General features: G+C 37.4%; 1 protein-coding gene across 1 annotated transcript in view; it reads left to right on the forward strand.

Annotated features, from left to right (window-relative positions):
- Positions 1-17,449, forward strand: part of LOC126191267 (uncharacterized) — a 123,386-nt gene extending 105,937 nt beyond the window's left edge. Inside the window, exon 4 of the mRNA XM_049932079.1 lies at positions 11,017-17,449. Coding sequence (XP_049788036.1) covers positions 11,017-14,675 — 3,659 coding nt within the window. The 3' untranslated portion in view covers positions 14,676-17,449. The remainder of the gene's footprint in view (positions 1-11,016) is intronic.
- Positions 17,450-21,615: the final 4,166 nt, after the last annotated feature.

Raw genomic sequence — 21,615 nt, forward strand, 5'->3', positions numbered from 1 at the left:
AAAACATGGACAAGAGGAAGGACAGGATGATAGGACATGTGATAAGGCATTAGGGGAGAACGTCCATGGTACTACAGGGAGAGGCAAAGTATAAAAACTGTAGATGAAGACAGTGATTGGAATACATCTAATAAATAATTGAGAATGTGAGGTGAAGAGGTTGGCACAGAAGAGGAATTCATGGCGCACTGCAGCACATCAATTAGAAGACTGACGACTCAAAAAAAATCACCTACACCAAAAGATCAAGATACCAAAACTTGCGAGAAATTTTGCTGTGACAAATTTTATTGTCGACTTCTGAGTGTCACTTGGTACAAAAATTATAAATCATGTCATATTAATCTTACACAGGGTGTATACGACCCGGGAAATCCGGGAATTTTTTGGCATTCCAGGAAGTTTTCATTGTTTTAGCATTCAGTTAAATTTTTGTAATTTTGACTGGTAAGGATTGATTCCCTAGCAAAGAATGTTACTGTATCCTGCAACTGGAGAATGATACTGCAGCAATAAAATATAAACGAGAGGAAAAAAATAAAACTTTAGTGACAAAGGAAATGCACTATTTACAACGAAATACCGTGCACGCACAAGCATCTACAAACAGCAAAAATATGTCAAAGGGGCGAAGACTATGTAATACTTTGTAACAATAAACTGCTTTCTATGCGAGGCCCACGAGAAAGGCCGGCCGGAGTGGCCAAGCGGTTCTAGGCTCTACAGTCTGGAACCGCACGACCGCTACGGTCGCAGGTTCGAATCCTGCCTCTGGCATGGATGTGTGTGATGTCCTTAGGTTAGGTTTAAATAGTTCTAAGTTCTAGGGGACTTATGACCTCAGCAGTTGAGTCCCATAGTGCTCAGAGCCATTTTTGAACCCACGAGAAAGACAAGCCGCGGCGCGTACATCACGAAGGTAGTCCTGAACTCGCTCGCTCGCTCAGCTCAACAGACAAAATGCGTTACTAAACCTGTTAACTCGCAGCTGGGCGTCTAAGTACTAACGAGAATTGAATCTTCCACTGTAGTCTGCTATTATGAAGTCTTACTGATTAACAGTACTACAGCAAAATTTAATTCAAGATCAATACTCGATACAAATGGCATAACGGCTTGTTTATAGCTTTAGTCTCTTCTGCTTAACAGTACTCATTACATACTGGAAGCGGTCCCTTATGCAACTGATAATCATATTAGCATGATTTTATTTTCTTGTACCCCAGTACAGCTCTAACAAAATTATAAGTAGGCCCTTGGACTTCCCATTATTATAGGAATAATAACAATAAGATTCCATAACAGCGGATCCCAGTAGAGCATCCAGTTTTCGTTTGTACGGACACGCCTAATTACGAGTTAACAGATGTAGAAACGTAGGTTGTCTGGTGATTTGAGCGAGCGAGCGCAAGACTACCTTCGTGACGTACGCGCGGTGGCCTGTCTTTCTCGTAGGCCTTGTTTCTATGAACGTGACGTCACAACTGTTTACATTAGGTTCGTTTGACCAGTTGCCAGCGGGCTCATGCGCATGCGCAGTTGACTCGCGTACGAGCAGTACCATCTCCTGCCGCTTCCCACTACCTGAAGTGTGGCTATTAGCTGTATCGGCAGTAGCAGCAAGCAGCCAGATGCAAACGAGAAAAATTTTTCTCGCGCGCCCTGCCTGCCAGATTCGCGGATGCTCAGATTGGAATGGGGAGGGGGTTTGTTTCCACATGACCCGTGTTTACCGAGTGATTACGCTGTTTCCTCTTCGTTTACAGCTCCCATATCATATGAAAACAAAACGGATTTCCGTGGCCGGGAGCCATCAAGTGAATTAAAATACATTCACATAATTACGGAGGGCAAAAAATATTAATAGTTTCAGTTTTTTGATTTTATTTATTTTTTTCCAAGTTATTAGCAGTCAAGCATTAATCGCCTTGCAGAACAATGAAGCTATTTTTGTCAGTTTGCTAAAGAAATTTCTCTTTATTAATCTTTCCGCTGAGGCAATCAATTTATTTGAAACGAATTGTTTCATTCCACAGTATTGGCTAGTTCCAACTGTTCGCAGAATTTCAAGTACACGTTTCATCTTCTACCATGTATGGCATTATGCCACAATAAAGAATCAAATATGAGATAGTACAGTACTGGTACTCCAAGAAAATTTACATCCCAAAAACCAACTGAAAAGCTTAATATCAGATGGGACCTACTTCATTGTGAATCTGGAAAAAACTAATGTGCGCTTCAAGCCGAATTATGCTTTTTAGTAGTGTTTACGAAATTCCGATGCTCCTGGAGTATCCTCTGACGTCCTGCTTCTTTTATGGCGTAATGTAAGCTCTCTTAGTGCTGTATGCATACGAACATACGAGTTTACTACACCACTGCAGCTGCGCAATGATGCCTGTTTTCTGGCGCTCTCTGGCAACTGCTAAATCGAACCTATTTCTAACAGTTTTTCGATAGTATTACGAACGGTGGTTCGAAAAGCGGTACTTAAAAAAGTAATTTTTTTTACGCAGGATGAATTACACTACGTGTCAGAAAATGGGATGATTTTCTTAAATCACAGAACGTTTAAAACTAAACACTTTGAGGACCAGCCATTTACAAGAATTTCGAGCCCAGGAGACCAGACATTTATGTCATTATTTTAAACTTACTGGCACATTTGTGTGATGTATCTTAAAGTACAACACATGCAAAAAGAGATCAGTACTACATGTGAAAGCTTAGTTTCTCTTGTAGCTTATTAATCTTAGAGGCCAATATTATATGTAAAAGCTTAGCACTTTTTGTAGCTACTCAGTGTATATTAATGTAAACCATTAACTTTTTCTCTTTGTGTGTTCGCACTACGTAACAGTGATCTTGCTATTGGCTGACTATAACACGTGTCCTATGCTCTAAATATCTGCTGTCATCGGCTGGCAAGATGACGTGGCACGAGATATGACTGCTTACAAAAAGGACATTGCAATCTCGATTTCAACGCTCCGGAAACTAACGTGCTGTGTTTCGTGCAATTCGAATTTATATTTTCGTAATGCGAAAATATGCAGCGTACATGTTGCTGCACAAAAACATTAACCATTTGAAGGATTGATAAGTTTTACAGTTCCGAGGAAAAAAATCAACGGAAATCTTACTGTCATTTAGCGCGGTAAAAATGTATTTTCTCCAGGGAAAAAGTTTATTTTCGTCCGGGAAAAAGATATTTTTTAAATGGAATATCCGCGACTTTTTTTTTCCTTGTCCGCGTATACACCCTGTTACAGAATGTACTCAATGCAAACTTTTAAACCACTAACAAGTGTTGCAGCTGGGTCATTCCACATCAAATCAACAAATGAAACCATCGTTTTCAGCCTTACCCTCTTGGATTTAAATGAAATTAAGTATGCCTATAGTACTCATAAATAGTACCACAAATTAATTTTTTCACATTTTTCTGTTAAAAAGTTACCAAGTAATGGACTTTCAAAAATTGAAAAATGACAAATTTTTGACTCGTGGAACAATGTTGTTTTCTTTATAACTCGTGGTTCTAATTAAGCCAGAACAATAAAATTTACTTCATTGGAAAGCTCTTTTAAAGAGCTTTTATATGATACCAAACATCATTAGTTTAATATTTATAATATACACACATTGTTTATAAAAACAACATTGTTGAATTTATCAAATTTTGAAAAACCGTATTTTTAAAATTCTCAAGAAAATATATGTGAAAGATACACTTTACATCTACATATTCATCAACTTGGGATGAGCATGAGATCACTATCAAAAGCAATTTTATGTTTACCACGATTCTCCAAAATCACAGTCAGATAGGTGAATTTCTATTATGTTGCTACACATGAAAATATTACAGTGTTAGATTTTGTTACATGGTCCACAAATTGTACTTTTGAAATGAATAACTGCTTATTAAACTTTAGTGCTAACTATTTATCAATACCTGTAAAACCACAGAAAAAAAAGGAAGCTGTCTCTCATTTTAAAGATTATATATAAAATTATTCTTTGGTGATACTATCTGCAATCTATTCAGTATTTTATCTCTGGTTAATATTGTCAGCAATTTTGACCTATTGTTGAAAGTGACCCACACGTTCTTTTGTTGTGAGGCAGCTGTAGTGAAATTATGTGATTAACTCTGAAATGTGTTTTGAATCTAGCTTAAAGGTACTTTTGTACAAACCTCACAAGAGTCTGTGAGTTTGTATGGCTACAACCAGTTAATGTTTGCATGCTATTAACATAATAAAATATTTTTTACAGGAAGTGAAAGAATAGAGAAGTAATATTGTGTAGTATTGAATATAGAAAGCTGGGGCATTCAACTTCAGAAACATTGTTTTAAATTAGTTTGTTCACTTGAGAAATATAAAATGCCTAAAATTTCAGCTTTGTGCTGTAATCCATTTAATGAAAAGGGCCACAAAACCACAAGAAAAAGTTACTACCTGTTTCACTATGGATGATAGCAAGAAAAACTTTCTTAACTTTAAATCAAGAAGTGTGTGACAACTGCCGTGATAAAATTGCACGAGTAGAAATTTGTGATACGTCTAGCACAGAAAATGATGATTATCTACTGTATTCTGTGGTGAAACAAGAAAGTGAAAAGGTTTTATGTGATAGTGACGTATAAGACATTGCAGCAAGTGAGGCCTTAGAAAGGTTGAATGCTTCTTTGCAGTCCGTTGGTGAATCACCAATTAAGAAGAAATGACTGTGTGAAGCAAAATATCCTAAGGAAAAACTAATTAAATTAACTTCAACAATTCAAACAAAGGTATTATTGCTTCCTTCCAAAAAAGAAGAAGAGGTACATGATCATGCAGAATCTGAGATGATCAGTCAGCTAAAAGATAAATTTCGTACGTGTACATCTCGAAGAAAACAGATGGAAATTCTTACCATTTTACCTAAAAGCTGGAGTGTTAAGAAGCTTCAAGATGAATTTAATGTAACAAATTACATGGCTCGAAGAGTAAAAGATTTGGTGAAGGCCAAGGAATTTTTGTCTTCACCAAACCCAAAACCTGCCAAGACTCTTGATCAAACAACTGCTGATTTTGTTAGAAACTTTTGTTGTTCTGAGGAGATAAGCTGGGAAATTTTTTTTTGTGCTTGTGAGAGATAACGGAGAAAAACTGCAAGTACAAAAACGGCTAGTTTTAAGTAATTTGAAAGAAATTTATGCGAACTTTAAAGACAACCATCCAGAGCTCCACATTGGATTTTCAAAGTTTGCAGACCTACATCCCAAAAATTGTGTTTTAGCTGGAAGTAGGGGTACACATAGTATCTGTGTGTGTACTACCCATCAAAACTTCAAACTCATGCTGACTGGGTGTAACATTCCTCAGCTGACAAAGGATGAATATAATCCAATAAAAGCTTACAAAGACTGCATTGCAAGAGTTGTATGTAATCCATTATTACCTGCTTGTCATTTTGGTGAATGTAAATTTTGCCCTGGCCCAGAAACATTTAAGACATATTTACAAGATTTGTTGAATACTAATGATAGTGATAATATAACTTACCAGCGATGGGTTTCCGTTGGTCACACATCGCTAAAAACAACCATAAAATCATCTGACAACTTTATTGATTGTTTTTTTTTTTTATATAAATTAAAATCGTTTACACAATATTCATTTGTAGCTAGTCAACAATCAACCATCCAAAAGGACGAAGTTCAAGACTATCACTGGACAAACATGCAAGCAATGATTCATCCCATTGTTGCTTATTACAAGGATGGGAACAAACTTGAGCACACAAGTCTTGTAATCATATCAGAATGCCTAACACATGACACTGTTGCTGTGCATTTGTTCCAATCGTATTTGATGAACTTCCTGATTCGGTAGAAAACCAAGAAAAATATATTATTTCTCTGATGGAGCAGCAGCTCATTATAAAAATAGGAAGATCTTTATCAACCTGTGCCATCATGAAGATGATTTCCAAACTGAAGCTGAATGGCATTTTTCAGCCACCTTGCATGGGAAGGGAGCTAGTGATGGTATTGGTGGAACAGTTAAAATGACTTGCATATCGAGCAAGTCTGCAATGGCCATACAGTGATCAAATAATGACACCAAAACAACTTTATATGTTTGCCAAGGATAACTTAGATGGAATTAACTTCAAGTATGCTACTAAAGAAGATCACAAAAATGAAGAAATGAAACTTATGGAGAGATTTGAGAAATGCTGCAAAATTGTAGGGACAAAAAACTTCACACTTTTATTCCTTTTAGCAAGGACAAAGTAATAACAAAAGTGTATTCAAACTCTGATGATAGTAAAATTGAACTGGTGACAGTTTCTGACAGTGATACAATACCGTTCAAAGACATAAAAGGATATGTTGCTTGTGATTATAATGGACACTGGTGGTTAACCTGTGTACTTGAAAAAAAATCAGGAGAAGGATGAAATCACAGTTAGTTTCTTACATCCACATGGACCATCACCATCTTTTACATTTCCGAGTCATCCAGACATTCTTTCCATAAGCGGTAGGGAAGTAGTGGCAATCATGAACCCTCAAACTGCTACAGGCCGAACATATAAGTTATCCAATGCAGAAATGTTGATGTGCAACAGACTGATTAGTTCGAAGTATGAAGAAGTGCACTAATAGGACGCCTATTTGTAAATAATAGTAATTACTAACTGAATTTAGGTCTGATCTCAGGTATTCATCTTTCTGTGTTTTTTATTTATTTATTTATTTTAAGTTTTCATTTTGTATTTATTAATTACAGAAGCATAAAACATATGTTCTTTTGTCAATTATAAGTTATTTTTAATTTCCACATTTTACGACAACATACAGCTCGTGAGAAGTAGGCCTAATATCTAAAATAAATTAGTTTTTATGAATTTTTAAAGCACCACCCTTAACATAAAATCGCTTTTAATAGTGATCCTATGCTCATCCCAAGTTGAAACTTTCAGAATATGTAGATGTAAAGTGTATCTTTCACATATATTTTTTTGAGAATTTTAAAAATACAGTTCTTCAAAATTCGGTAAATTCGACAATGTTTTTTGACAATTTGTATATGAGGGAAACATTCCATGTGGGAAAAATATATCTAAAAAGAAAGATGATGAGACTTACCAAACAAAAGTGCTGGCAGGTCGATAGACACACAAACAAACACAAACATACACACAAAATTCTAGCTTTCGCAACCAACGGTTGCCTCGTCAGGAAAGAGGGAAGGAGAGGGAAAGACAAAAGGATTTGGGTTTTAAGGGAGAGGGTAAGGAGTCATTCCAATCCCGGGAGCGGAAAGACTTACCTTAGGGGGAAAAAAGGACAGGTATACACTCGCGCACACACACATATCCATCCGCATATACACAGTCTGTGTATATGCGGATGGATATGTGTGTGTGTGTGCGCGAGTGTATACCTGTCCTTTTTTTCCCCCTAAGGTAAGTCTTTCCGCTCCCGGGAACAACACAGTCTGTGTATATGCGGATGGATATGTGTGTGTGTGTGCGCGAGTGTATACCTGTCCTTTTTTCCCCCTAAGGTAAGTCTTTCCGCTCCCGGGATTGGAATGACTCCTTACCTTCTCCCTTAAAACCCAAATCCTTTTGTCTTTCCCTCTCCTTCCCTCTTTCCTGACGAGGCAACCGTTGGTTGCGAAAGCTAGAATTTTGTGTGTATGTTTGTGTTTGTTTGTGTGTCTATCGACCTGCCAGCGCTTTTGTTTGGTAAGTCCCATCATCTTTTTATATATATATATATATATATATATATATATATATATATATATATATATATATATGATGTTTGGTATCATATAAAAGCTCTTTAAAAGAGCTTTCCAATGAAGTAAATTTTATTGTTTTAGCTTAATTAGAACACGAGTTGTAAAGAAAGCAACATTGTTGCGCGAGTCAAAAATTTGTCATCTTTTCAATTTTTGAAGGTCCATTACTCGGTAACGTTTCGTCAGAAAAATGTGAAAAAATTAATTTGTGTCATGATTAATGAGTAATATATGCATACTTAATTTCAAAAAAATCTGAGAGGGTCAGGTTGTAGCATTTGTTGATTTGACATGGAATTGTCTAGCTGTATCACAATTATTCATTGGTATACAGCACTTCAAAATTAGTTAGGTTTTTAAAATGTGCCACAGCAGTTTGTTACCTTTCAATTATGAGGCTCCTAGTTACAAAATGTGAAATTTTGTGGGATAGAAATCTTACTTTCCTCATCTATGAACTTGCACACATAACTCGAACAATATCAGAGATCAGATGATCAAGTGGGGACCACTACACTAGTTGACATGGAAACGCCATGTTTTTAATTTTCTTCTTGAGAAGAAAGCCTACACCTTAGTTTCCTCCTTTTTCATGAAAAATCTTTGATAAAATGAAGCATTGTTAGAAAACTGAAGAAAGTAGAGCAAAGAGCCTGTTACTAGGCAGTGAAGTGACAGAAACTGAGAGCTAGCTGATATGCTGAGGTACAGGATGTTTTACTGAACGCTTTACTTCAGTGGATACAACAACTAAGGTGGCATAATTTGCTCTAAGTGTACCAGTAATCAAAATAAGGGCTGTCAAAATTGTGAGGAGGATGAAAATAGAAAGTTTGACTGTGTCTGTTGTGTGGCTTTGTAAGTTTAAGAGGCATTGTGGAATTGTTTATTTAAAAATCTTTAGTAATGAAGACTCAATGAACGAAGACGATGATACTACCTGGAAAAAAAGTGTATTTAAAGGGCTTTATGGCACAGTGTAAAAACCATGACATATTTAATGCAGATAAGTTGCAAAGTACTATTGTTTCAAAATATTCTTAAACTGCCAAGCTAGTATTTGAACTAGCAAGAAACCTGGATGATAATACAGTTTGTCACATGGTTAAAAGTGTTTGATCACTAAATTATGAAAGAAAATAACAATATTGTGCTTCTTGTCGGAAACTGTGCTACTCAACCAAAAGATGTTTTGCTGCAAGAGGTTGAACTTGCTTTCCTTTCTCCCCATATGACCATTAAACTTCAGCTCCTGGGTTAAGGAATTATATGACAAAACAGTTTTATTGCAAGTGTCATGTTGAACTATATCTACAACACATGAATGTCCTGGAATCTGTGAAGCTGCTGAATTTGTTGGATACAAATAGTTTTATTTCACCTGGGTGGGTTGGCTGTGAAACCTTAGTCATGGAAAATTATTCCAAGAAGGCTGGATTTTTGGAGCTAATTTTGTATCTCGTGGGAATGTTTTGTGTTGTACATGACTGATCAAATGAATTTTTTGCTGTAGGCATGTGGAAGGGAAATGTCAGTGCTAATGTTCCTGTTAATGAAGACAGGAAATCTACAAAAAAACTTGATACTTTACAGTTTCAAGCCTGTTTTGGTTAATAATAATGTTACCTCATCTCAAATACAGGACATAGATGACTTAGTAAAAGGTGATGTGGAAAATAATGGTGAGTTAAGTGAAACAGAGATAGAATACAAATAAGAGCCTGTTCCTTCGAAACTGCAAGCTAGATTAGTCTGATGCATGGATGTGTTCTTTGTTGGAAACTTTGAATTGCCTGATGACCTTAACTGCAGTGTGAATAATGTAGAAAAACTCTGTGCAGACAGAGCAACAGATATGCCACTAGGTTTTTTTAAAATTCTGTACTCCCAAAAATGAAGTTTGCATTTTATGCATGTATTAATTAAAGTTTAATTGCAGTAGTCATATAATTATTTAACATATCCAGAATTCCTTCCTTTAGAACCATATTCACATTATTTCTTGTATAAGCAGCTACTATGACACCTCCATTACTCTGCTTAATGAGTGTTTTACTCACAGACACCCCCCCCCCCCCCAAAAAAAAGCAACTTATGAGATTGTACTGTGCATGTGAATGGTGTTAAACCGTGACAGAACTGTATTCATAGCAATCACAGCTCAGGCCTGAATGCATGTGAGTCTCAGTGCTGAGGGTTAATACATCAATTCACATGCTGATCATGTTCCGGCAGAGCACTTGAGGCAAGCTATTAGTCAAACTTTGTATGACGTATAAGGCATTTCAATCCGAAGAGTTGCATATCAAGATGACAGCAGTGTGAATCAATGATTGGTCAGGGCAGAATCGTTTCCAACAAAGTGTTCCTCATAATGATGCCTTATGGTTTTTAACAGCTATATGATGTGAATGTCTGGATTGAGAATTGGGATCTACCCAAGTCTTCCCCCATAATTCTTATTGAGATGTGATTAGATGTTCTATTCCCTGTTCTTAGTAAAGTTGCCATTTACTGCCTAGTATCCTGTATCATTATATCAACAGTTTAATGATTATAGTACCCTCTTCATTGATTTGTAGAATGCACTTATATGATTTCACAGGTCTGTTATAGTTTCCCTTTGCACATTTCAATGAATTTGCACTACTAAGAGGTGTTAAACTATCCTCATAATGCTGGACATTTTGGAGGATTTGAATGAAAATCTGAGCTCAACCATCCCGATGTAGGTTTTCCTTGGAACATGTGGGTCATCATACTGATCAATCCAAGCTAGTCTTTGATAACCTTGATATCAGTTGGCTGTTAAGTCCCAGCCTTCCTTCTTGAAGTCGACCTACTACATTTCCATATTACAGTGCCCAGGCTTAGTGATGCTGTGTTTACTTTTTACTTTGTTTATATCTGCCTCAGTCAAACATCAGCTACATTCAGTTGTCTGAAACTGTCTATTGACCTGCATTAGAACTCGAACAACAGTGGCGTTAGAAGTGTAGTGCCAGATATAATTTAATTAAACATTCTTGTTCTTTTACCACCACCTTTTTTTTTAGAGCAGCTATTTTGGGTTTTAGACTTCCAAATATGCTAAAGAAATGAATATTTAAGTGACACTTTTTGTGCAGTAAGTGTACTGTTTATGAACAACTAATGTACATCATAGATAATTAGTTTTAACGAAAGTCCTTTATCCTCACAGGTGATGCAGCAAGGAAAGCTTTTGTTGGGAGATCAAAGCGTGTCCCAATACAACAAAATTTTGTAACAAAGAGTCTTCCATCATCAAGTGCAAGCTCGTCACAATTGACAGTTGACGCCAAACAAATCATTCAACCTTCAGGCAATAAGTCAGTTATTATGCAACAGCCAGATAATCAGCAGCAGACAGACACTGCTCAGCTTCTGTTATCATTGTCTGGTAGTGAATTTACTAAGCAGACTCAGTCCCTTCAAACCGTGAGCAAAACAATAAGATTTCAGAATTCAGTTGGAGCAAGTTCAATAAAAAGTGAACCTGTGAAGACTGAGCCAAATATCAAACCAAGGACAATAAAGTCTGAAGCTGTTGAGCAGCCTACTGCTGTGGTGCCTATAAGTAATAGAACATTATCAGCACAAGTACCACATCAGGTCACAGAAACTGTAAGTGTAAAAGATACAGCTGGAGCCCAAGCTCAAACTACATTTCTTGCTGAGACCATACCTGCTAGAAAGCGTGGAAGGCCAGTAAAAAGGCAAATGAATATTGTATTCCAGGAGAAGGTACTTACCGATGCAGATATGGCTCTTCATAAGGAAGCAGAAGCAAGTAGGAAAGCCTTGGAAGTTCTTCGTCAAGAAATGGCTGTAGATCCACTGGAGAAAGCATCAGGGGTAATTTCCCAACATCCAGATCCACTTCGCAAAATAACTTCACATACTGGAACAGCAACAACAATGAAAATGCAAATGCCTGTAACTCCTGTTGGTGTTACATCATCTCGTGCACCTTCCCGCATTCAGACATCATCTGTAAAAAAACCTGTTTCACACACAACTTACATAACAAAATCAATACAGAAACCAGCAGCAGATCCTCCTAGAAAGGTTCTGGTTCAGGAAGAACAACCAAATGATGCACCAAAAAGGGTAGTTAATTCACCAGAACAACCACCAGTTCAAGTTGTTGCACCTAATACTGTTTCACCTGCTACTGAACAAGTTCCTAGCGACTGTTCAAATGCCAATACTAATGTTATCTATCAAGTTGCTAATACTGTAGTGTCAAACCAAGAAATGTTCCAGATTGTTGATAACACCAACTCTCAAGATAAATCACAAAATATTGTGTATCAAGTGGCTGATGGAGTGACGGGATCTGAAGCTGACAATGATAATACAGGTTCAAATATTATATACCAAATGGCAGATTCTGGTAATACCACTTCTGTTATGGGTCAGTATATGGAAGTCTTGAAGGAAGCTGGAATTCCAACTGATGTCCCAATTCTGTTAGATAGTGGAGATGGATCTTATGTTACAGTAAATGAAGAAATGTTAATGAATATTGTTAATGGAGGTGTTTTTCAGTGCCATGTTGCAGAAGGTAACATAGTGACAGGAGACAGATTAGAATTTATTGTCCAGGAGGTGGATGGTGAAGGGCAGCAAACGGCTGAGCAACCAGTACAAAATTCTGCAGAACAGACAGCACCAGAGACGGCAGAAACATCATCATTAGGAGTTGTGTCTCAAGTATCTGAAGCAACACAGGCATCTGTTGGCCGTGACATGCCTACAATTGAAGAAGATCAGTCTGAAAATATTTTGATAGAAAATTTATCTTCAGATAGCAATGTAGGTGGAATTGAGACATTTGATAGTAAAACAACAGTGCAAGAAGATACTGCATCTGCAACTAATCATGAAGTTGCTGAGCAGAAAACTGTAACAGTAGACGGTGTTGCTCTTCCTGAAAATTCTGTACAGCCTAATAGCAATAGTGCACTAGATGAAGCAGGTGGTTCAGAGACAGTTTCTTTTGAAAATGAAGTTGTGGATGCAACACAAACTTGTGGATCCACAGAAAATGAAACGGTTTTTAAAAGCAGTCAGTCTATTATTCAGACAGAAAACTTGTCATTTGAGACTGGAGAAGTACTACATGCAGAAAATTCGGGTCCTGAATCCATAGATTTTAATGTGCAACAAGACTCCACTGAAATAAAATCTGAATCTTCGTCAGCCCAAAATTATGAAACCGGACAATTAGTGGAACCTCTGTTAAACAATGTAGCAATTTTTTCAGAAGAGAAAACTGTCAAGAGACAGAATGATGAGACCACAGATCATAGTGAAGTCACAACAAATGAAAGTGATTGTGTGCAAGAGAATGAAGTTACTTTTACTTACACAGATGCAGCTGGTTTGCCTTCACTAGATGACTACCCTGAAAGCCAGGAATCTACTGTAGTTAGCTTCGAAGAAAAGGAAATTACAAATAAAAATGAAAATTCAAATCAAAGTGTTATTCCTACGCATTCAAATGTCAGTGTTAGTGATACCTTAGTGAGTTCAGTACAGGTTGAAAATATTGTTTATAGAGAAGTTAGTGACGAAGTTATAACTGGTGATCCTTATGGAGAAGATCCATCAGATGGTTGTTTAGTACAAACTGCTACTAATATTAAAACTGATGAAACACCAGAAGAATTTCAGAACCATAATGACATCAAGGACTGCCAAAGATTTCAAAATGTTACTGACATGGAAGCAAGTGAACAGGTAACTGGTCAAGATCAACTTCACTCATCAGAAAATAGTGGAATGTCTGTTGAACAAGCACTAGAAGCCATGATGGGTGATGAAAATTCTGATATACAACAGGACACAGGTGATAACAGCGAAGTTGCTCATAGGACTTCAGAAACAACAGATGCAAGTGGTGATACTGAAGTGTGTAATGAAAAGTCAAATAGAGAAGAACTGTGTTTAATGCTCAGTAGAGATGAAGATGCACCAAAACTGGATGATCAGAAATGTGCAGCAGAAACAAGAAAAGTGACGGGTTCTTTTACTCTTGTTGTAAACTCAGAACAACAGAAAGATGATCCAGATAATACTGCTGATACATTTATATCAGCCCCATCTACAGAAGTAACTGAAAATGAGGATCTTAACTGTACACTTAGTGAAAGTGAGAATGTTAACCAAGAAGAGTGTGATCTAACTGTTGAGGACACCGTGGCAAACACTAGTCAGTGTGTTGGTCAGGAAAGAAGTGTTATTGTACAGAATGATAACCAAAATGATATGAAAGATGATGAAACTGAGATTGTAAGTACCGTGGAGAGTATTTGTGATAGTGGTAAAGAGGTGGTAGTGCATGATGTATATGCCCAAGAAGCAGTTGAGACAAGTGAAGTTCAAAAGATCACTGTTTCAGATATCACCGAATTACCTGAAAATTATATATTACTTACAGATGCCAAGACTGAGGGTCAAGTCATATCACCCAATAAAGACATTCCCTACGCTGTAGGACTTCTACCTTTAAAGACTGCTTTGGAAAAGTTCCAGTCAATGCCAGACCACCAGCCCCGAAAAACACGATCTTCATCGACAAGCAAGGAAGGCTCAGCTGATCCTCCTGCAGCTCGAGTAAAAAGGAAAGCTTCGTCAACTGAAGGTGGCCCTGACAGAAAAATAAGGGCAGTGAGCACTAGTGCTGAAGAAACGTATGAAGAAGTGATAAGTTCAAGTGGACTACAAGTGCAAGATAACCCAAGTAGTTGGCCCTCGGTGGATTTAAATGTTGAGGAACATAGAGAAGGTCTTCATGCAATGTCAGAAATGGTCACTGAACCTACAGAGGTATGATCATAGATAATTTCAGTGGCTTAGTCAGGTAAAACTTTATTTGTTTGTTGGTTTAATTATTCTCTGTAAGTTCATTAATTTTTACTTTAGAGGTATATATCAGACGCACATTATCCATAAAAGCTGCTGAAAAGGCATTGGGCATTCGAAATACTGTTAGTCATTTAAACATTTCACAGAGTGTGTGTGTGTGTGTGTGTGTGTGTGTGTGTGTGTGTTTGTGTGCGCGTGCATGCGTGCGTGCATTGTGTGCTTGCACGCTCACAGTTTTTGTAACAATGCTGTCATTGTGAATTCAAATCCCAACTATAATTCATACATTTCAATTATTTTTGTATAATGAACTGCCGCAGTTTTGTGGGTATGATATGTAAATAAACTTTTATTGCCTATGTTATGATAAACATAGGAAAATGCCTCTCTGTTCATAAGACATGTAAGTAGAATGTCATTAGAATGTAAGCTAGAAGTTTGACATGGGAGTATGTAAGTTGCAAAATATGTTCATAAATTTTTTTCAATGCCTCTAGTAGTTGTCTGAAATAGCTGTGCTGAGATAGCTACTAATTATAAGATTGTATAGTGTAAAAATTGCATTTAAAGTGCAGTACGATGGTTTTTAAAGCTAGCATGTATGATGTTTTATACAAAGACTTTCATAAATAGTATAAGTCCCCTAATGAAGTAAATGTATTTGTTGAATTCAGAGAAATTCATTGTATATTTTCAAAGAAGACTGTACCATAACATTTTGTCATAATAATAGTAAGTGTAGGGCTATACAGTACAAGTGTTTTCACTCCTTTGGAGTCATAAATGGTGTAGATCTGCTACAAGTTCTCCATAAGGTAAAGGGTGCCTAATTTTGTTTCATTATACTTCCCAGTGGCACAAATACAAATTTATGTAAATTGTGAGATAATATTGTCATGGGAATATTACTCAGTGTGATTATTTGTCCCTGTGAAAAGAGTGTCTCTCCCTCCTGCTAATGATTTTCTGTTTATTATACATGAAATTAAATTTCTTAATTTCACATTTGGAAGTAGTACTATTCAGAAAGTAGCTTTACTTTTAACACTATATTTTCATAATGTAATGAGCTGAAGACAGGACCTGGTGTGATTTTGTTGCTTTGTGTGTTGCTGAGTGAAGTACTTTGATGCGTGTAGTAGATATTGCATATCTTGATCTTAAGAAAAGGAAATTCTGTGAAATGCAGTAACCTCAGTAAAATCTGTTTCCTATGTCTCACCAGAAGAGGCATTTACTGTCAGGACACAGATGTATTTTTATTTACAAATAAGTCCTATATCTGTATATATAAAACGAATTTCAATATAATGACTTTATATGTATTCAGTTGATAAGCACCATAAGATTGATCTGTGTGTACAGGTGTTTTGTTTTATTTTATTTGTTTACTATGCTTGTTCAGATTAATTATTTGAGCAGGGGATGTGTTTTTTTTAATTCTGGTAGCTTCTACAGTATATCAAAAATTGCCTGTTTGATTTTAAATTAATACAGAAGGTGAATAAAAACTTTAGTGCCTATTATGCAAAGGAAGCACCCAGTTCCCAGATGACAAACCATGCTTATCAACAATTCTCACTCATTACCTAATTCGATTTTCATCAAGTTGTTGGGCTGAAAAGACAGGTGCCAGTCATTTTGTCTTGGAAACTTATCTCTCTTGCAGATCTCATAAAAATCTTAATGTCTTCTTCTATATCTGTTGGATGATTAATTCCATAATAGGAAATTTAGTTATAAAGCTGTCTGTAATCCAGTTGTTATTCTTCATTTTTGCACAGAATAAAATTTTTGTGTAAACCTTAAACTAGCAGTCCATAAAGATGGGGACCATTGTAATCATTTCATTCTGTTAGTGTGTTTGAGTGTATGGCTTTATTCCTCCTCAGTGCCCTTGTGCTTGTACTTGTGTTACAACAGTTTCATTGATACATATAAAACCATGATATTTTTGTATGAAAAATTAGCTTATTTCTTACCATAAAACTTTTTTCCCTTTTTGTAGTGTTTATAGAAAAAAAATATATATATATATACTTTACTAAGGTGCTTATGTTCCATCAACAAGTCAGCCAAATAGCATATTGTCATCATGCATCAATTAAAGATGCACACAGATTCATTTTGTGGAATTCGTGGGTTTGAATGAGTGCATTTGATTGAATCCTAGTTTTGTGTTGCATTTTACAGTTTTGTTATTGTATTAGAAGTCCATCAGTTTTATATAAATTTTAATGTTTCAGGGCTCAGAATTGCAGCATAGCTTTGCACTATTTTCAAGGGAGTGTTCAGAGTAGTATTTTTTCCCTCAAACGTTTCACTTGAAAAATATTATTTTTAAATGTTAATTAATATGGTTATTTAACTTAACAGTAATGCCCATACATGTTCCCTGCACAGTGTGTAGTTTAGATCTCATAACATGTCATCCATATGTAATTATTAAGATGAATTCTGTATTTGTGTATAAAAGTTATTTGACTTTATAAATTGGTGTAATTAGTTTTGAGTATTCAATCCATAGTTGTTTGTTGTGTTTATGGCAAATTATATCTAACTTCTTGTTATGTTTTGCATTGTTTACAAGTCTTATGGAAGTACAGTGAACATTTCGTTGTTACACTGTTGTTCCATTTTTCAGCCTAGTCAGTCAGAGGTGTATTAAAATTAATAACAGTGCACATGGAACCATGATACTTCTGTTAGAGCATATTAAATAAATACTTTCAGAGCTGAAATTGTTAGATGTTATTTTATTATTGGAGTTACAAGTACTAAATTTTGTGCATTATTTTTATAAACTTGAATGCTGAAATGTTACTGTATAGCAGAATGATTTAACGTTTGGAACGTATTACAATTCTTTAATTTCCATTGTAACATATGAACACAAAATATAATATTTGTACATCACACATATTTAAAGTAGGATCATGTGGAATACAAATGTGAGACTGCAGTTCTAAAAGCAAAATTTTCCTAGCTATCCCGTGAGTGTACTTGTAGGGAAGACATAAAAACAATTACAGGTTTGTGTTGATCATCAATGTCACTTCTTTCAAAAGCTCTTTGTATTTCCTAAGAAACTGACATTCTTTAGCTTGATCTAACCCAAGCATTTAGAAGACACTAATTTATCAGTCAATTACAAATTGTATTTCATGTACGAAGTTTTCTGAAGCTGTTTTGATTGGGCTTTCTTGTGTTATTCAAAAACAAACACCATTATTTCCATTTCAAAGTGCCTTACACAGGTCACTAATACATTATTCCCCTTAAAAGAAAGGTAATAGGTAATGAACCCTGCTGAGAGAACATGTAACAAGAAATAGAAAAGTATAAGCACATAATGTAAGTAGTGAAGGTAACAAGTCATGGTGTTAAAAGAGAGAGAGAGAGAGAGAGAGAGAGAAAAAATTCTCTCTCCCTCTCACCCTCCCACCCACTTGCACTCCCTCCCTTTCTCTCCCTTCCTCCCTTTCCACCTCTCACGTGCACACATGTCCACTTACAGCTATATTGTCCTGGTTGAGGATAAAGGAGATGAGGAGGGGATGATGGAGGGAAGGTTAGATTGCTTGGTCGAAGAGGCCCCAAGTGCAAGGAAACAAAGGTATGTGACACTGCGAAGCTTGCCATGGTGCAGGCAGGTGTGGTTACATTGTGAAGTAAAGGAAGGTGTAATGTTGGAAGGGTTGGAACAGAGAAAGAGGGGGATAGTGGAATGAAAGTGAGATTTTACATGGATAGGATTGAGTAGGAGGCAAGGGAAAGTAGAGGTGGAGGCAGATATGAGACAGTGGCTACTGGAGATTAGGCCAAGGGGAGTAAGGAATCACAAGCCAAGGAGAGGAAGGAATCAAAATATGAGCTACAAGGACAATTCCTGTCTACATGTCCATATAGGCGGGGGGGGGGGGGGGGGGGGGGTCGCAGAGAGGAATCCAGATGGAAAGGCTTGTAAGTTGTGGTTAAACCATTGAAGTGAAGCCTATGCTCAGCTGCTTGTTCTGCCACTGGGAGATTAATCTTACTCTTGGGCACAGTTTGGTGGTGACCATTTATTTGGGTTAACAGCTGGTTACTAGTGATGTTCACATAAACTGATGTGTGTAAGTTACAGGACAGTCAGTATGTGACATGAATGCCTTCACTAGGGGCCGAGCCTCTGATGGGGTAGCATATGCTTGTGATGGGACTACACTGCACAAAAAGAATCACTTTTCTAATTGGCTGCCATTGTGATGCGTGAGTTTGAAATTTGGTTCAAAGGTGCCTACAACCCTTCTCTGTAATGGTGCAAAAAGTATGATGCTCTGCGGTGTCACCCTCAGGCTCAGTGATGCTTCAAACAGCAAGATGTTGATACATGCGGAAAAACAACCATGGTGAGTTAATGTCACATTGCCACCAAATTCCACCAGAGTTCTGCCCATGCCATCAAGGATGTATCACGATGGGTAGGTCATCCTAACTACCGCTTACTCACACTTCACCACTTCTTTAGACGCCTCTGTGGTGGAGGTCAGAAACACAACACCCAGCATTGAAATTACATTGCAGTTTTCTTATTGGTGGCCGAGGAAAACATTTCAGATTCACTGACACTCAGAATTGGTATGAAAAGCCCTGAGGAGGTGCATAAAAGGCATCTACGAAACCACCCCTTTCCTTGTGGGGCACTAATTCCCACATATTCCATAGATGAAAACAGTTTCATGATCAGCAGGACAAAATTCGTGACAGCATTCTACACTGCTGACACCCACGAAGGTTCGGCCCTACTGTGATGACATTGTGGGGCTGCAACCCCATTGAACATGATCTAGTCCCTTTCGAGTGTAGTGTGGCCACAGCTTATGCGCTGCTATTCGAGTAAAACCATTAGGACCATTCAAAAACATTCAACAAAATTGGAATGTGATATAAAGCAGCAAAGGATGTTTATGGTTTTTTAGTCCTCCTGTTTCACACACTCCTGTGGGGTGATCACAGAGGAGTGCAGCATTTAAAATGTGTGAATAAAGTGGCAAAGGGTCCCTCTAAGATCGACCAGTTCAGTCGCATCTTTGTTGAGCATATTAAAAATGTACGTATCAGGAACTCCAACACATATTCAACTGAATGGTGCCTCACAGCTGCTGTAGTGCTTCATAGCACTAAGCAAGTCCTGTGATGTCCCCTAGGTTGGGTTTGCTTGCTGTCAGGTGCTAAAGCAGCTGTGAGGCATCATTCAGCTGAATGAGTGTCGAAGTCTCTGATAGATACATTTTTAACATGCTCAACAAAGATGCTGGGTGGCACTAATGGTGTTGCCTAACTGGGAGCGGGGGTGGGGGTTTGAGAGACCGTTTGTCAGTTTATTCACATGCGTGGCTGACACCTTTGCATCTTGTGACATATCCACAATGGCATTGAACAGAATTGTGGTGAAATTTGGTGTGTATGTGACATCATTAACTCACCTCACAAGTCACTTGAGCTTCTGAGCCCTGTTTTTGCACGTGTCGTCATCTTACTGTTTAAACTGTCACTGAGCTTTTGCACCATTACAGGTGTAGGTTGTAGACACCTTTGAGCCAAATTTCAAACTTAAGCATCAGAATGAGAGACAATTACAGGATTTCAAAAAAGTGATACTTTGCTGGGTCGATGAGGGCTTAGTACAGGTCTTCGACAGGTCTTTGACAGGGCAAGAGGTTGGCAGTGTGTGTGGCATAATGATTGGTGAGGATATTTTGTAAATTGGATGTAGGATGTACAATGGTACACCATTTTGTGGGAGGGGGAGAGAATTATGAGAAGGATGTCGGGACCCTCACCATCCCAGCGATCAGCCACCATTTCCTCCACTATTCTTTCCACCTGTTTTTTCCTCTCACCCCCAGGACAATGTAGCCTCGCTTATGTGTGTGTTTTGTGTCAGTTAGCTCCAAAGAAGGATATTGTCTGAAAGTTCAACTTTATCTCGTTTACATGTTTATTGACTGCTCAATGCTTCAACTATATAACGGATTTTTAGCTCAACTTTTTTTGAGTTCTGTAGTCCAACCAGAATTTTCCATTGTAAGTGTTGTCCATTCAGAATGGGTGGCACCCAAAGAATATATGATGTTAAAAAAAATCAGTATGCTTTCAGTTGAGTAATGTTAGAAGCTTTTCCCAGTACGTAATTTTATCACATCCTGTAAAAGTGATTAAATGTGACATGATGATCTGTGCTGTTCTTAAATTATTGTCTGTGATTAACAGGTGGGGTTGCTAAATCGAAGCCAATGACCTTGCTACAGTGTAACTCTGGTCCCTGTCAAAACACCATAGTTAAGTGCTGTCAGGCTGGGCTAGTACTTGGGTGGGTGGCTGTCAGAGTCTGCTGAGCACTATTGGCAATTGGATTGCACTCAGCCCTTGTGAAGTCAATTGAGGGGCTATATGATTGAGAAGTTGGGACTGCGGTCTCAAAAAGTGTGCTGACCGCACACCCCTCCATATCCGCATCCAGTGACGCATATTGGCTGAGGATGACATGGTGGCTGGTCAATACCATTGTGGACCATTCAGACACAGAGAGAGAAGGGGGGAGGGGGGTTGCAAAACTGAACTGAAAAATTGTAAATTAACTGGAAGTGGGAGTCATATTACCCATTTGGTTCCACAACAATCCTTGTTGATAGCTGCTATTTCTGAATGACCTGAGCCCCACATCCTGCAGACCTTAAATTGAAATCTTCACATTTGTTACGATACAGTTATCTTTCCAGTCTTTTTAGCTATCTGTCCTCCTCCTATCAGTGCAATGTTATTGGGTCTGTAGTAGTAAGCCACATTAAGAGTGATGAATCTTTAGAGAGACGTAACTCTTTTAAATTGACATTTGCTCAGTAAGACCTAGGAATTATTCATT

The sequence above is a fragment of the Schistocerca cancellata genome, chromosome 1 (assembly GCF_023864275.1).
Source record: "Schistocerca cancellata isolate TAMUIC-IGC-003103 chromosome 1, iqSchCanc2.1, whole genome shotgun sequence".
In the NCBI taxonomy this organism is placed as follows: domain Eukaryota; kingdom Metazoa; phylum Arthropoda; class Insecta; order Orthoptera; family Acrididae; genus Schistocerca; species Schistocerca cancellata.